We start from the raw sequence: 15,915 nt of genomic DNA, 5'->3' as shown, positions 1-15,915 counted from the left end.
TGTTAAATCTGAATAAGATGCTGTGGCATGGCCTTAATTAAGCCAGCCATTCTCTAACACCCTACAAAGAAACTGAATTAGAACAATTCTGCAAAGAAGAGTGGGCCAAATATCCTCCATGGGTCTGAAACCTGAGATCTCAAGACCAATATCCTAAAGCTTTTAATGTCTCTGCTTCAGTATAACAAATCAACTAAGAAAACCCGTATCAAGACTCTGTAGAACCTGGTTGCATGTTCTGGACTGAGGTTAATGGCTGAAGTTTCTACCAAGAGGGGTACAACCAGTTACACGTAGGACCACATTAGTTCATATGTGGATTTTCCACTTTCTTTACCTCCTTGTTCCTTGAAGAATTGAGAGAGCCATGAGCTCATCTAGTGGTCAGTGGCTGAGAGGCAGAGCACACCTTGAACAGGTTGCCAGGTCATCACAGGGAAACAGGGACAAGCATTCACGCTCATATATCTGAGCAATTTAGAGGTGACAGCAAACCTTACTTTCATATTTTTAGAATGTGAGAGGAAACCAGCATACTGAAAAAGAAGGAAGTTGTCTGGTTATTGTGTGAGCCCAAACCTCCTTCTGTCTATCGAATAACCGCTCAGCAAAAACTAAAAAGTATCATTGAAAAAAAAAAAAAACAGTGTTCTGTACATGCTCTGGTTACCTTTGTTATTTAATTTTGTTAACCAAGACATGCTAATTGGTTTTGGATGGTTTTCCTCATCCACAGAGGTCTGAAACTTAACTGTGTCTGCATACAAGAAAATACATGATTTCATTTCCATTGCCGGTAGAGATTCTGTAATTACTTATAGATGACAAATTTATTTTCACTTTTTGGGTTATCCTGCCACCTGCTGAAAGCTCTCTGAAGGAGCAGGGGGAAAAAAAAGTCAAGAAGATGTGAACGCTGTCACGGTTTGTGAGAAAGGAATGCAAACAGCCTAAAGTTGTGAAACATGATGATTAACTGCACGCTGTGACTTTTTCTTTTTCCCTTTTCTTTTCCTCATTGACACATCATTGCAACATAGAAAAAGTATGAATAAAATTAACAAAACGGCACACAAAAACCATAATTCCTCTAATAAAAACAAATAAAGCTTGATTTTCAATTGGATTGCTTTCAAATGATGTCATTTTTCATGCAACTAGATCGATCAGTGACGTATTTGCAGAAGTGTTCATACCCTATTCAAATTTTACGAACAATTGTATTTTAAAGTTCGTAGAGCCACTTCTATCTGCAGTTACTTCCTTTGTGATTTTTGTCGCAACTAAACAATGACATTCTTCTTTGCAAAATAGCTCAAGTACAAACAGATTGAACATTGAGCGTCAATCGATATCTGTTTTAAAATGTTGATTCTTAATTGGATTGCAGTCTGTGCTTTGTCTGGGCCGTTTGAAACTGGAGTGAATCCCCAGTGCGGAAATGGAGAAGAAGAGACCACTTTCCTCCTGGAGGTTTCAGTGCTGAAACCCAGTATTCGCAAAAAACAGAGGAAACCATGCTACGGAGAGAAGCCGCGGGGTCAGAGGTCATCCTCTTTGATTCAAATGGCCCAACTACCTTCTCAGACTGTTATATCTGGCTTTATTTCTGGGGACTTCCTCCATGCTACAATGATTCAGATGGTTCAGACACCAAAGAGAATTGAAAGAGACCATCTGTCTGGGGGAGCATAGTCGCAAGAAGAGTGGAAGTGAGAGCAGAAAGGAAGTCCATGCAGACTCTTTCCCTCCCTGCAATGTTAGTCATGTTCATCTGCTCCTACGTATAAACTTCGAGAATTACTTCGAGACGAGTCGCTTGGGGTGTCTTGAGGCAGACAAACGTGTCACTGTCTTTTGTTTTTGATTAGAAATAAAATAATTTTTCACTTTTTAATTGAAAAAGACCTCACGTCTGGGAGCTTTTGTTTGGTAACTGTGTGTCTCTTTTTAACATAACTTTCAGGTCATGGGTGCCCAGCTTCAGTCCTCGTTTGAATCAAGTCCTCTGATTCAAACTTTATACCAAGATGAAATTACACAGAGGATTCCCTCGAATAGCAATTGATTGATTATTTACTTAAAAGCAACAAAGTAAAGGGAATGTAAAACCAGTGTATCACAAGCTTTTTAGATTTTTATTGGTAAAAGATTTTGAAATCTGTTTATCCTTTTCTTCCACTTCACAGTTATGTGCTACTGTGTCTTGGTAAATCACAATGAAATACAAAGAAATTTCTGGTATGACACATTTTGACTTTTTCAAGTAAGGGTACATTTATTTTATTGCTTTTCATAATTAAATTTTCTTTAAACATGAAATAGTTGCTTTACAAACTGCAGTAAAAAATTTCAGCTTGGGAAAAAAGTAGTTTTGAAATAATAAACTGAAAAGAAGTATTCAGTTTTCTAGTAGAAATGTATGTAGTAAAACAGTATATGTAACAGCTAACAATGTCAATTTTTATATTTAACCTTTTTCTGTCATTTCCACTTATAACTAATGTTGTCTGAAGAAAATCTCCAGCTAATGAATTATCAGCCATTCTGCAAGAATTGTTTTATTTTCAAAGTCATTCACCAACAGTGAAAAAGATTGTCTATTACTGTCTATTAATCTTACTATTTATCATAAACCTTTGTGCATTTCTGACTGTCGTCCTCTAGATGGCTGTAATTCATCACACTTTAGAGAAAAGCACGGAGGAAGTAGCACACCGTGCTTTTATTCCTGTCTGTCACAGGAATAAAAGTTGATCAGATATGGACTGAGTCTAGTTTTACTGGTGAGATGTTTTCTCATGCAGTGTGTATCTCATGACATCAGTGCCGCTACCACATGTAGGTCTGTGTCAACATTTTCAATTTTCTGTGTTTGTTCAGTAGATTTTCCGGAAACTGACAGCATCGCGCTGATGTTGTTTCCCACGAGATACAACATGACTCCTTGTTTCCAACATGAATTTATCACGTCTCAGGTGTCCATCCTCACCCACTCTGACTTTGGTTCACAAGTTATTGTAAAACGTCTGCAGTACCAGTGCTTCCTCTGTTTTTCTCTAGTGAAACTGTGATTCATTCAGCTTAATGGCATTTGATTTTGACTTTTGTTTGGAAAGAGTTACATCATCTGAAAATGCAGAAGTAAGCAAAGCCAATCTACTCACACTTTGCTGAGATAGGCCTATTTTCTTCCTCATTTGCATTTTGTTTTTCATAAACACAAGGGAGGCCTTTTGACACGACACGACTTTGACGTGCACAGCTGAAGCTGACGTGACGTGACAAAAAGTTTATTTATTTATTTGTTCTAATTAAAAAAAAAATAAAATCTTTAATCGGGGTTTCAGGTATGGGGTTTTGCAAAAGACAGTTGGTCACCTATTCCATGTTATAGAGCTTCTTGATTCCTAGTTAAAAATGATAAAAGTACCTCACCTCAATCATCATGTTGTCTTTTGGTCCTCTATAGCGTTTGATGACACATACCTGAACCAGAGCCCATCCTGTTTTTCTGCCATAAAACTTTCCACGAGCACAGAACAAACGGAGAAAGTGAAACCACAAGCACTGACCTCAACTAGAATTTTTGTGCAGGTGGGAAATTTTGCGAGGTGCAAATAGTAAACAGAATGTTGTGACATTTTGTTAGTTGCTCACTTTATTTCTGCGTGACATTTAGGTCGCTATCACACACCATACTGTGTAGATTGAGAGATAAGGTAGATATTGCACCATTTTTTGAGTTTGGGATTTTATGTAAATAGTTTATAAGGAACTGATAGAATAAAGTACATCGTGTTTTTATTGTAGTGTAATTTTGCATAATCTTCTATCAGGTACTTTATTAGTTTCTGGTGTGTCTTTTCAGTTAAAAAAATGACAAACAAATTTGCTAATGATAATAATTCTTAACTTTATTATTATTATTATTATTATTATTATTATTATTATTATTATTATTATTATTATTATTATTATTATTATTATTATATCTTGCCTCCTTTATTGTCATTCAGATTTGCTTTGATTGGCTAAACCTGGACATATGTCTGGGGAAAATACTTGATAAAATACTTGATGAAGGAGAGGAAAGGTTACAGTGTTGGACTGTTGACACAAAGAAGGAAGTTTAATAATTCACATGCGTTAATGTCAGTTGTTTTATCCTCTTCTTGTTCTCCCTGGCAGCCTTGTTCCTTATTTCGGTGTGACTTGTGGTGAGTGGGAAGGAAAGGGCCAGCCCCCAGATGCAGACACTATCTGGGCCTACTGTGTCTGCCTTCACTAGCACAAAAGGGAAAGTACCACTTGGATCACTTTTTTGTTCTGCAGATACACAGAGCCTACCATAAAACATCCTCAACGTATCACGCTCTGAGCTCAGGAAGCGACCTCACTCTGCTTGGGTGCACACCAGAGGAAACTCAGGACCTGTGCAGTCGTCACTTCTCAACATCTGTCTTCCTGCGTTGCCCCGGGCTCAGACGGCTCTGAACGCAGCCATCGGACGGATCATGCCACAGAGGAGCCAGCATCCCCTGGTCTACGTCCTCCTGATTTGGATCAGTATTCTCACCGTAGCCCAGGTTATCTTCATCCCGTTTTTCTTCACACGGGGACAGGTGAGCTTTTATACACAAGTTCCTTATTTAAGCATAGAGAGTAAAACTGTAGGATCAACAATATTGACACTAAATCTACAAGCAGTTATCTCAAATTTGAATGAATTAAAATGATAATGTCCTTACTGGCGAACATAAATACCTCAGCATCGCTTCTGTTCTTTCATGTGGTTTAGGCAGTAGCTCAGCTGGTGAGAAACACACCTGTGCCTGTGGTAGTCAGTTGCGTAAAGACCCCCGCTACTGTTCTTAAGTAGTCACAGCTTTTTCTCAGAGTTCAGGCAGAAAATGTCTGACAAAAAAACAAACAAACAAACAAAAAAAAAAAATCATGCACTTTGCTGAGACGATACAAGACTATCTCTATAAATATTTAGCGGTCTAAGATCAGTCACGTCATACACAACCGTCGTTCTGAAAGCACGTTGTGCCAGATTTCTCTGTGGCATTTAGGGAACCTGAAGGAAGTTTTTGCTGGTGTAGAAAGGAAATTTTCATTTCCAGACACTATTTTGTAACTTCCTCTGGTGCCATGTATCATGGGTGTGTTTTGTGCTTCTGTTTCCTTTTCCAGCCTGCGAACATTAGCAATCCAATCTCATCCCCCTTACCGGTACAAAGTATATCGGTAAGAAGACTACATTTTCCATCTCTTGCTCCCGTTGACCTCACCACGTTCAATTGTTTAGTCTCATAATGTCATGAAACAATCTCATGGTGATCAAACTTCCTTAATTTGTATTTGTTGATTATTGCATTTGCTTCTAACATTTGCAGTCCAGGTATTTAAGAAACCCAAATCCTGGAGAGCAAGCAGATTAATCTCGAATGACTTCCATTTCTTTCTGAGTTACTTGTGTCTGCCTAACCACTTTCCTCATGTCTTGGAGGAAGCTCAGTGACGTCATTGACACATTCGGGGAAATGCCACTAAACTAAACAGATGTCTCTTCATTTTCCTCTTTAAGATCTATTCTGTTCTCTCTCTCATGCGTAGGTGGTGGCCTAATCACCACATGAAATAAACCTTAAGTTTTATGTAGCTGCTCTGTTTGTGACATAAAGAAATGTAGCTTTCAAGACTAACTCCTATTGCTTTCTTTTTGACAGAACCACATTAAAATAGTCAACTTCAGAGCTCAAGGTAAACATTTTTGTTTGCATGAAAAATATGTGACTGATTATTAGGCCTGCAGTTATCACTGGTGTTATAGTAAAGGTGCAGTTTCAGTCATTTTATACACAACTCAGAAAACTTCCAGCTAATAGGAGTGTTTCTTTCATTCGCAGAGACAGGATCAAAAGTGAAAACCATTAAATGGGACATGGAAACAAAATCAGACCTGATTTTAAATGGACCGGAAAATCGTATCAAGTTGCTGAAGGATGGACACTATATCGTAAATCTTCGGGTAACGCTGTGTAACACAACACAAGTCTCAGACAAGCTGTCTGTCACCCTCAAGCTGAGCAACAACAAGCTGATTGGATGGATCAATGAAAAATCACACAGCACAGGCTTGCTCAGCAAGGTTATATTTCTGGCATCAGGGTCCTTGGTTGAGACAACTATTCAACCTGAAGCCTGTATTAACACCAATACGACAGTGACTCATCTGGACATCCTTTGGCTGAAGAAACTATAGTATTAGCTCCAATGAAAGTTTACAAATGGACCCTTCCCTCCGTAGAAATCCGTCTCTGAATAGAAGGTTATGAAGAGTTTGTTTGAAACTGATCTAAAGAGAAAGGGCAGAAGTTCCATAGAGTGTGGATTAAACAGGTAAATTTAACTTTGAGGATTTCAATTTCCAGTTTGACAATTTATCCTCAAGCAAAACCCGTCAGAAAAAGTTTTTGTATATTTATGAGTCTCAGGGGTTGAAATCATCACTACAAATTGATTTTTTTTCCTCTATTTTATGTCTTATGGCTATTTTTTTAATTACTATGTACAGATACACATCCAGTAGAATTACCAGAAAGTATGCTGTACCTCTGAGAAGGGAGGACAAATAAGTTTTTGCTCATCTCTAATCTTAGTTCTCTGATAAAACCTTACTAAATTGTTTAGATGTTATTTCTTGGTTATTCTACATTACTATGTGATTAGCGATCTTCAAGAATGTTTTTTACAGAAGTGCCGAAAATATTGGGAAGTAAACATTTGTTTCATGAAATTGTATTTTATTTTCACCAATTCTTTCTAAATCCTGATTTATTGACTTTATTTGCAATGCGCTATGAATTTATATATTTATGTTGAAGCTATTTATTATTCTGACCAGACTTATTTACACCATGGACATTGTAAATATTAAATTTCCACCGATACTCAACGAATGTATAACCTTATGTGTTACTGTGTTTTTCTGTGCTCCACATATTTGTTTGTTTTTTTCTGTCGTGTTTCACTGGAATACACTTAAAATATTTTCATTATGACTGTCCACCTGACACTTTTCAAACTGGAAAATGTGGTTTCCTTTACTTGCTTTGAGGTCTTTTTGTGGTATCCTTGTTTATTTTTACAGTCAATCATGTTTTATTTTTGGATTACACCACCTACACAAGTGAGTTAATGTTTTAAATAATTATTTTTAAAGTGAAGTTTCTCATACAAGCTAAGCATCCCAAGTCATTGCTCATTTTACACATTCTGGTACGAAGAAATCTGTTTGTTTTTTTTTGTTAATGCAGGTTTTGTCCTAGTGTTAATATGTACTAAATAAAAAATATTGTTTTTAGTGCTTGATTTTCAGTTTGTTTTAATTTAGAAGTGACGAAAGAAGTTTCTTGGACTTTCATAACCTGGTGTTAAAATTTTCAAGACAGCTCTGAAAATTGTGCTAGGTTCCCTTTCATTGGATGAATTAGCCGCAACGTGGAGCTAAATCAAGTCAAAACAATGACTTGCATCCATTGACTGAGTCACTTCTGAGACCCCAAATTTAAAGTGAAAGTGAGAGGTTAAACGTTAATCATCCTGCATAGTCACCAAAAGAAAGTTACGCTGGGACCCTCCCTGTTGCTTTCGAGGAACGTGCCCTCCAGACAAAACACGGTGCACATCTTCTGTTTGAAAAGTGCACTTCATGACATCTATTGACCTAAATTAAAATGATTAGCATCTGCTACAGAAAAGGTCACCGGAACATGACGTTAGTCATCACAGCCAGGAAAGATATTTTCCAAGTTGGTGAAAGTTTTTCTTTTCCAAACCTCAGCAACAGAGTCATAACTTCTCAGGCTGCTCTTAACTGCTGCCTCCGAAGGTTTCGATTAAACCAAAACGATATCCAGGGAGCTACAATAAAGTACAGATAAATACTCAGCTACGCCCACCCACTCTGTCTCATTTATTAGAGTCATTTGCACAACTTGGTCTGTCCCTACTTACTTTCCACAGCGCCGAGGCTGTGACTGCTGAAATAATTATCGGCCTTCTTTAAATTATTTCCACCAAAACCACACGGGGAAAGCTCAGGTGCAGCTATTAAAAGCACCTCTTAAAAACTTCCACGGCAATAATAGAATTGTTTTAATTCATTCTCTTTGGAAGGCATGAAAGTTCTGTTGACTAAATCTTAATTAACAGGACATCTAGTCAGAAGATATTTGGACCAAACTGCTCCAAAACCTCCTGTTTTTGTTCATCCATGTAGTAGTGGACCTGCTAGCTTTCTCTGGATCGTTGTCCTGCTCCATTATCCAAATGAACGTGAGCTTAAAGTCACAAACTGATGGTAAGACACGAGGAACCTGAATTAATGGTCTCAGCTACTGCAAGCTGCCCAATTCCTAATGAAGCAAAGCAGAACGTATTCCCAAAAAGTTTAGAAAATATTCTCGAAAGTTCTAAGAGAGGCTTAGAAATAACCCCGTAACCCTTTTCAGGCTGATCGATGTCAGAGATTTCACTTTTATCAGACTAGAGTGTAATGTGTTGCTTTTCCCATGTTTTTAGTCTTGGTTCTGTTGTAGGACTTGTTCAAATTGAGTCATTTCTTGATTTCACAACTGCGGCAGCGATCAGAAGCGGTTGAAGCCATAAAACTGAATTAAAAAAATAAAGTGGTTAATCATCGTTAAGATTTCACAAGGTCAGCAATTGGGCTGATGTCTGGCTTAACATTTGATTAAATTGACTTAGTTATCCTTTAAAAGCACTTCGGTTATCGGTCTAAAAATGTAAAAGTAACAAGAAGAAAAAACATGGAATGAATGTATTAAGGGAAAATACTTTTTCACAGAATCCAACTTAGAAGAAAATGACTCCCAGCTTAAACACTGTATGCAATGTAACACAGATTCCAGTGAATACAAACCATGCAGTGACAAAAATTAAATTTATTTATCATAAAATTAATGGTAGGCAAAGCAAACACTATCTCACAGAGTTTTTCATTATTTCATTTTTTTTAATTAATTTATTTTTTTTCCATTTCTGCCCGGTTTCAGAATGCAGAACATTCTGCATGTTCTGTGTCAGGAAAACGTGTCTCACATGGAACATCCCTGGAGCGAACTGCAGGTCAGCAGTGCCTTCAAGAGAGTTTCATGTAAATCACTGTTTAGCGCAAAATGGAAAAGCAGTGTAAAGATTCCTTGTGTTTCTTTGAACCACTTTCAAATATTTGAGTAATCCACCCTGTTTCAGTTCATCCAAGCTGTGGTATGTGAACTTTACTGCAAACTGAATGGAAGATGTTGATAACAACTCTATAAATATTCACTTAAAAAAGTAAATTTAAAAAAAAAAAAATCCCAGCTATAGTGGGTCTTTTGAACTGATGATGTTTGGATTAAAGTGGGAGCGTTCAGCTCAGAGCAAACACCTGCTGCATGTTTCCCCTTCAAGAGCCCGACACAAGGGGACAGCATTTAGCCGTGGGCCATGAGAGGTGCGCCGCGGCCAACACTTTCACTTGTGCTTTCACTGAGAAAAAAAAAAAAAAAAAAAAAACAACACTTAACGACGCCACATGTTTGACCTTGCTTCAACGTAGCATGTAAAAAAATAAGCATTTCATCAGCGTACCCGAGTCTGACTTCACAATTTGTCTTCACTGATGGAGAGGGGAAAAAAAAAAAAAAAAAAAGATAGTTTCATTGATTCAGAATATAACTGCAGACAGAGAAATCTCGTCCCACGCAAATTCTCTGTAAAAGTCAGATCAGGTTTAGAGTTTAATGATGATATGGCATGAATCCAAACCGCACAGCACATCACCCCCTCCTTCGAGACACTAGAGCTGCACACCTCACAGGACAGTCAGCGCTGGAACATGATGACTCATTCTTGAACATTCAAGACGACAGTGCAGAAGCACCGGTAAGGGCCAACACACACACACGCACACACACACACACACTCATGAGTGGTTAACTGGTCGGATCGGGTTTGGCACCTTTCTCTCCAGTCAGGGTCTGGATGGGAAGTGCTTTTCTGATTTCACCAAAAAATAAATCCACACAGAGCGGCTGAGGGGAAATTAATTTGAGACTCACGCCCACCATCATTCTCTCGCGTAGATATACACACACAGTCTGCGACAGTGCGTCTTTATCAGCCACCGTGCTCCAGGTCTGGGGTTGGAAAGTGAGTCAGGCATTCTGCTACTGACAACCCCCCCACCTCTCCGCGCCGCTCCCCTCCCCTCCCCAGCGGCCCCCACCACCACTTCCTCCTCAGTTTACAAATACACAAGTCAGTGGGTGTTTTCATAAGGCTTCTGCGAACCGTCACAAATGAAGGGAAAGAGTAAGAGTGACTCTGAGAGATATGAAGAGCGAAAAAAAAATGCACTTCAAAGAGTGATGGGGCTTTCTTTCTTTTCTTTTCTGTTTTTTTATTTGTACAAACCAAGAAAGCGAATTTGTCAAGTCATGAATTGAAATTGCTCACTTGGAAGTTTACAGTCAACAAGAGCACATCCAGTTTTTGAGCAAAGAGCATAAACTGGACGCAGTGTCCCTCCCCCCCCAAAAAAAAAAACCTGGATCGAAGCTAATTTGTTTTTTTCAAATTTTACTTTTCACCAGACAACGTTCAGCTGCTGATGGCATTTTAGGTTAACGTGTTGAAGTGGTGATAACAAAAAACCCAATATGTACACTTTGTGGTTGGAGAGAGTGGGTGACACATTTTCTTTTACTGAGACCATTCTGCCTTTTGCTCAGCCTCGCCTGATATGACAGGAAATGAATTCAACTGCAGAAAGACAAACTTTTATTTGTTCCATATAGACTTTATTTCATTTTTTTCTTGTATAAACACAGCACTGTTAACACAGTTATATATATATATATATATATATGAAAGGAATAAATAAATAATATTCATAATTTTTTGAAGCGGTAAAATAGAAAAATAAAAAAGTGCACCATCCTTGTTTATGTTAGTAAATAATATTTAGCAACACAACAGTTAAATCTTTAATCAGCTTTCAAAGTTTTGATTTGAAGTAGATAAAAACGTCTTCAACGCTTTTGCTTTTACAATGCCTTTGCTCAGGTACAAAAAGGCAACTAAAAATGTCCCTGAGAAGAGTTATAAACTCTTTTTTTTATCTCCTGTCAGTCTGATATCTATATCATAAATGCACCAAACACATTCTCATAAGATTTGTGTCTCATAATCTGTGTTGTGTTGCTGACATGTACATAGACAGCATCATTTTGGGACAGGTAAAACACCCCGGCTAAGAAACTGTTGGAATAACTCTGGGCTCCATTGTCTTTCTTTGACGAATACTCTCTGGCCTGCAGGAGGCGGATGCCTTTTCCGGCATACTTTTTAGTTTGCATCTCCACAGAATGGTAAAAAGCACCACCTAGTGAGAAGTAGACCTTGGAATAGATGTAGTAGTATCCCTCTTTCTGGATGACGAGTTTTTTGTCTTCGTATTTCATTTCATAGAGGAGAGGCTCTGCGATCTCGCTCCATGCCATGACGTGTGTGCCGTGACGGACGTCTTGGCCATCTAATGAACAAAACACGAGCAATGTTTAGAGAAGCTTTTTTGTTCTTGGTTTGAAAAATTGAACATTTCATTAGAAGAAGTTGCAAAACTGCTGGTTTCACCTGTGAGATGCGCAAGCGGTTTGGATGGAAGAAGCCGACCCTCAAGGTCTGTAGTATCTGGCGGAGGGCTTCCTGTGTGACGGTAAGACACATTGTTTCCCGGTCAGAAGAATAGACCTCAAGACCATTTATTATGCGAAACAGAAAATGCTGAGACATACCGTCGATTTGCATTGAGGCGGAACCTGAGGCGGAACCTGAGGGGGCCTGCAACGATAAACACCAAAGGACATTCAGGCGGTTTAGCTTTGATCTACGTGCATGCATGCTTTCTTGGCATGCAATCAAACACAGTTGCATGACCGCTGGTGCACATGAGGCTGCACTGGGATGTGGAAGGTGTTAAATCTAAGGCAGTACAATGAATCATACCTTGTTTTTTTTTTTTTTTTAAGCATATGTTAGCATTTGTTTTGTGTTAAGCAATCATTGTAGGGGTTTTGGGTAAGGCTTGTACACGATGCATCTAAGGTAGATCATAATCACGACGCAGGAAATAGACAATTTCCTTGTCTATGCCATCTCTAATTTTTGCAGCATGTATGATGTGCAGACCCACAGAAAATGAAATAATATTTCTCCGAAATCCAAAACCCGTGACTGCAGCTGCCCTCACACGGCAGCGGGATTTCATAGGAAGCCATACACAGAGTCTTCACTGTCCGCAGTCTGAGGGCAAAGAGCGTATGTATGTGTGGCCGACTCCAAAAGACGTCAGAGGAGTTCTGTATAAACCGGCGGATTTCTCCATCTGTGGTCCACTCTGTTCCTCTTTACCGTAAAATAAATGCAAGCTCAGCACTTATTGGAGTGGGATGTGGAGGGGGTGAGGGGGGGAACTTTCATGCACATGATCTGAGTAAATGTGAGTGTGGTTTCTGTCACAAGAGACCTTCATTTTTACTCACGTCTCAGTCTCAAGAGCCCCACACATGAACGTTATGAAGGGAGACGTTAAGAAAAGGAACGTCTCGTCGTGGAAAGCAGAAAACTGAAGTTTCCACGTTGGAAATCCAGTTAGGTGGAAAAGCAGATTAATTTTCTCTCAAATATCAATCGGCTCTTATTAACATGTGGATGAAAAAAAAAACTGTTAAATATAACCACATCTTTTGATTATGCTTTGAATTTGAATCCACATTTAGGCTAAGTTTGTGATCTAGATTTATCAGTCCACCTCACTGAGTCATTTCCTTCACAGAGTCTAATTATTGAGTTTATTTCCAACATTTATAGTAAGCATACTTTAACAAGTTTAAATATAGACTCGTGATGTACTCATGATTCATGGAAAACTAAATATATCTATTAAAAAAAAAAGTAAAATAGCTGAGACAATGAAAAAAGTGGGAGAAAGACATGACACATGAAAATAATACTGAAAGCGAGAATTGGTAGTAAAGATGATTAAATTCTTATCATGAAAGTGAGATTCTACCAGCAGTGGGGTGAAAAGGTAAAGGTAATGGAACAGAAAATGTACAGTGAATCACACACACACACACATACACACACAAAGACACACGCACACACAAATCACAGACTGATATTACACAGTTCTTTACGTGACACTCACATATTCAGACTGGTAGAGGCGATAGATGAAGACAGCTTCAAAGAACACGCCGAGCAGTGCCAGGGCCACCAGGATGAACAGCAGAGTCTGCGCCGCTCCGCCGTGCTTCTTCTGTTTGCCCAGGCGAGGCGGCACGGCCGGCCGGGTGGCATGGGTGTCCACTACAAACGGAGAGGGAACGCCGTCGTGAGCCATACGCCCCACGCCACTTTTGAAGTTGAAAAACATCTCAGACAGGAATGATCCTCCGGCGGTCAGGGCTGCCGTTTCCAAGGGGCTGAAGAGACCAAACTACAGTGGAGAGGCGTCGAGGTGCAATAAGATTGCAAAAAATGGGTGGGCTCACTTCTGGTTGGTCCAACTGAAGATGTCTCATGAGTAGTCAGAAACAGACAGCAACATGAATCTTAAGATGTATCACCACAGCACCTGTGAAAACTGGCAAAAGCTCCACTTTTTCTGAACTCATCAAAATGAAACTTTACATAAAGGTCGTTTCTCAGTTTAGAATATAAAGGCTGAAATTAGACGACCATGTAAGTGAAGTGGAGCTCAGACAATGTGCATTTTAACCCCGTTTCACACCCTCCCACTTCGCTGCAAAAGCTATGTCGTTCACACTTCCTCTCATCTGTACTCTCTCTTTGCGGCTTGTCTTCACGCTTTAGCAGCAACATTTGTGCCCAGAGTCAAGCTTAAGATCCTAATCTTTTAGTCTTTTCTCATTCTCACCATTGTTCAGAGGAAATAAAGTCCAGTTGCACAGTTTTGGTATAACCACCAAAACATTTCTGTATGTTTTGAAAGCCGCAATATTCTATTCAAGGGGAAACGGCCCTAGTCCGGTTTTACAATTTGTCCAAGCAAAAAGCAAGATTAAAATGTTTTGTTTTAAAGGTAAAACAATCAGTGACTAAGTCTATGTGAAAGGTTTGATGTAATACAGTTAGAAATTGTCAAACTGACCCTTTACTCCTGAACTTTGTTCTTATTTTGTAGATTTTGTGACCTTCCAGTCCAGTTGAATAGCCTTTACTGATCACATTGAACAACTCGTTGCACAATAGTCTTTTTTTCTGACCTCAAATGGTTCCTGAATGGTCTGCAGCGTAGATCGTGTCTATTTAACATCTGCTTTAGTTTCCTGTCTTCTGTGTGGGTTTCCTTGTGTTCCTCATCAAGTATATGTGAGGCAGGGTTAAAAGTTTATTGACACTTTTCGATTTTATTATATCACTTCTGCAATACAGACTCTCATTACAGGTAGAAACTTTCTTCTTGACTCCTTCAAATAGACTTCTTTTCAGTGCGGCCAAAATGCTGCATTGCCTAAAGTATTAGATCAGTTATCCTTATGAGCTTGAAGTCAGATTTTTGTACATTCCACCAAGAGAACATTTATGAGGTCAAACACTGATGTTGGACCAGAGAACCAAATTCATTCCAAAGGTTTTATATCACCATCCAGACCAGTGAGGTTCATGTTTTCAAGAGGTTCTCTCTTTTACACCACGAACACGTCCACAACATTTTCTTTTGAGCTGCTTGTTGGTTGCTGACCACTTCCTCATAAAAGGATGTGGGGACACATTTAAAGGATTTGCGCAGATGTCCTCATGTTTGCAAAGGATTTTCTGTTTAGAGATTTCAGAGTAAAAGGACAAAATGCACACCATGTTTCTTTTTTTTTTCTTTTTTTTTAAATGGGGAGAGACATCGTTTTCTGTAAAAATGAATAAATAAATATCATTTATAATTTCTTAGTTTGCCAAAAGAAACCTGTAGCTTGGTAAGATGTGTCCTAGACGTAGAACATTTTTCAAGTCTCTGTAAAGAGTATATAGATCAGCAGACAGAGCACCAGTTTTGACTGCGTTGTGGCGATGCACCCCACATATTTAAGAGGGAACACATCTAAACTAACTTAGACAAGTCTGGATGCCACATGTGGCTTTAGTTAAAGGTCTGCAGGTGTAATCTGATATTCACTTCCTCCAAAACAACTGATTCATGACAGCCCGTGAATGCTGCTGAAACCAAATACTTACACCCAATAAAAACATTTTCTTCCCAAATTATTCCTGTTTCCTAAATGTCATAAATCTTTTAAGATTTTTTTTTTAATGTACATTTTCTTAATAAAACCTTTTGGGTTTCCTTCCACGAGCTTCTCACTGCAACTGATTTCCAGTAAACTGCTGGAATAAACAATATGGAGTATTTCTATTGTTATTGTGGTATCTCAGCTAAGATACCAGGAAGAGAAGTGTTAATGTTTGCAAGTCTGATTCATCATTGGAGTACAATTTCCACAAGGCTGGCGGAGACACATTCATCTGTTATATATGTATCAGTCTCCTTCCAAACCATGGTGGTTAGGAAGGCGGTTTGGTGAGAAATCCGATAAACAAAACAAAAAGATAAAAGCTTAAGGAGATTTTTGGCTGAGGCTAGTGAAAACTGTCGTTATCCAAAGTGAAACAAGTCTGAGGCTGAAAGGTCAACCAGAGAGGAAGAAGCCATTACTTCAGAAGCAACATACAAAGCCAAATTTCAGTTTCCAAATGCACTGAGTGGCAAAGACTTTGTTTTGACAACATGTCCTGTGGTTTGATGAAGCTTCTTGG

The 15,915-nt window shown here is 38.8% G+C and overlaps 2 protein-coding genes across 2 annotated transcripts; one reads left to right on the top strand and one right to left on the bottom strand.

Moving 5' to 3' along the window:
* The first annotated feature begins 4,190 nt into the window (after nucleotides 1-4,190).
* On the top strand, nucleotides 4,191-7,380 carry LOC148158045 (uncharacterized). Its single transcript, XM_088008420.1, has 4 exons — nucleotides 4,191-4,625; nucleotides 5,200-5,253; nucleotides 5,736-5,769; nucleotides 5,916-7,380. The coding sequence occupies exons 1-4, from the start codon at nucleotides 4,518-4,520 to the stop codon at nucleotides 6,269-6,271; spliced, it is 552 nt and encodes a 183-aa protein (XP_087864546.1). The 5' UTR covers nucleotides 4,191-4,517; the 3' UTR covers nucleotides 6,272-7,380.
* A 3,475-nt stretch (nucleotides 7,381-10,855) lies between these two features.
* On the bottom strand, nucleotides 10,856-13,834 carry tnfsf14a (TNF superfamily member 14a). Its single transcript, XM_015002293.2, has 4 exons — nucleotides 13,289-13,834; nucleotides 11,874-11,919; nucleotides 11,713-11,784; nucleotides 10,856-11,611 (listed from the first exon to the last, which is right to left on the bottom strand). Exons 1-4 carry the CDS (start codon nucleotides 13,514-13,516, stop codon nucleotides 11,217-11,219), a joined length of 741 nt encoding a protein of 246 aa, XP_014857779.2. The 5' UTR covers nucleotides 13,517-13,834; the 3' UTR covers nucleotides 10,856-11,216.
* Nucleotides 13,835-15,915: the final 2,081 nt, after the last annotated feature.

The sequence above is a fragment of the Poecilia mexicana genome, unplaced genomic scaffold, assembly GCF_051168715.1.
Source record: "Poecilia mexicana isolate PSO_F unplaced genomic scaffold, ASM5116871v1 scaffold_8, whole genome shotgun sequence".
Lineage (NCBI taxonomy): Eukaryota > Metazoa > Chordata > Actinopteri > Cyprinodontiformes > Poeciliidae > Poecilia > Poecilia mexicana.
Note: the sequence above shows the minus strand (reverse complement) of the source record. Positions and strands in the feature narration are given on the sequence as shown.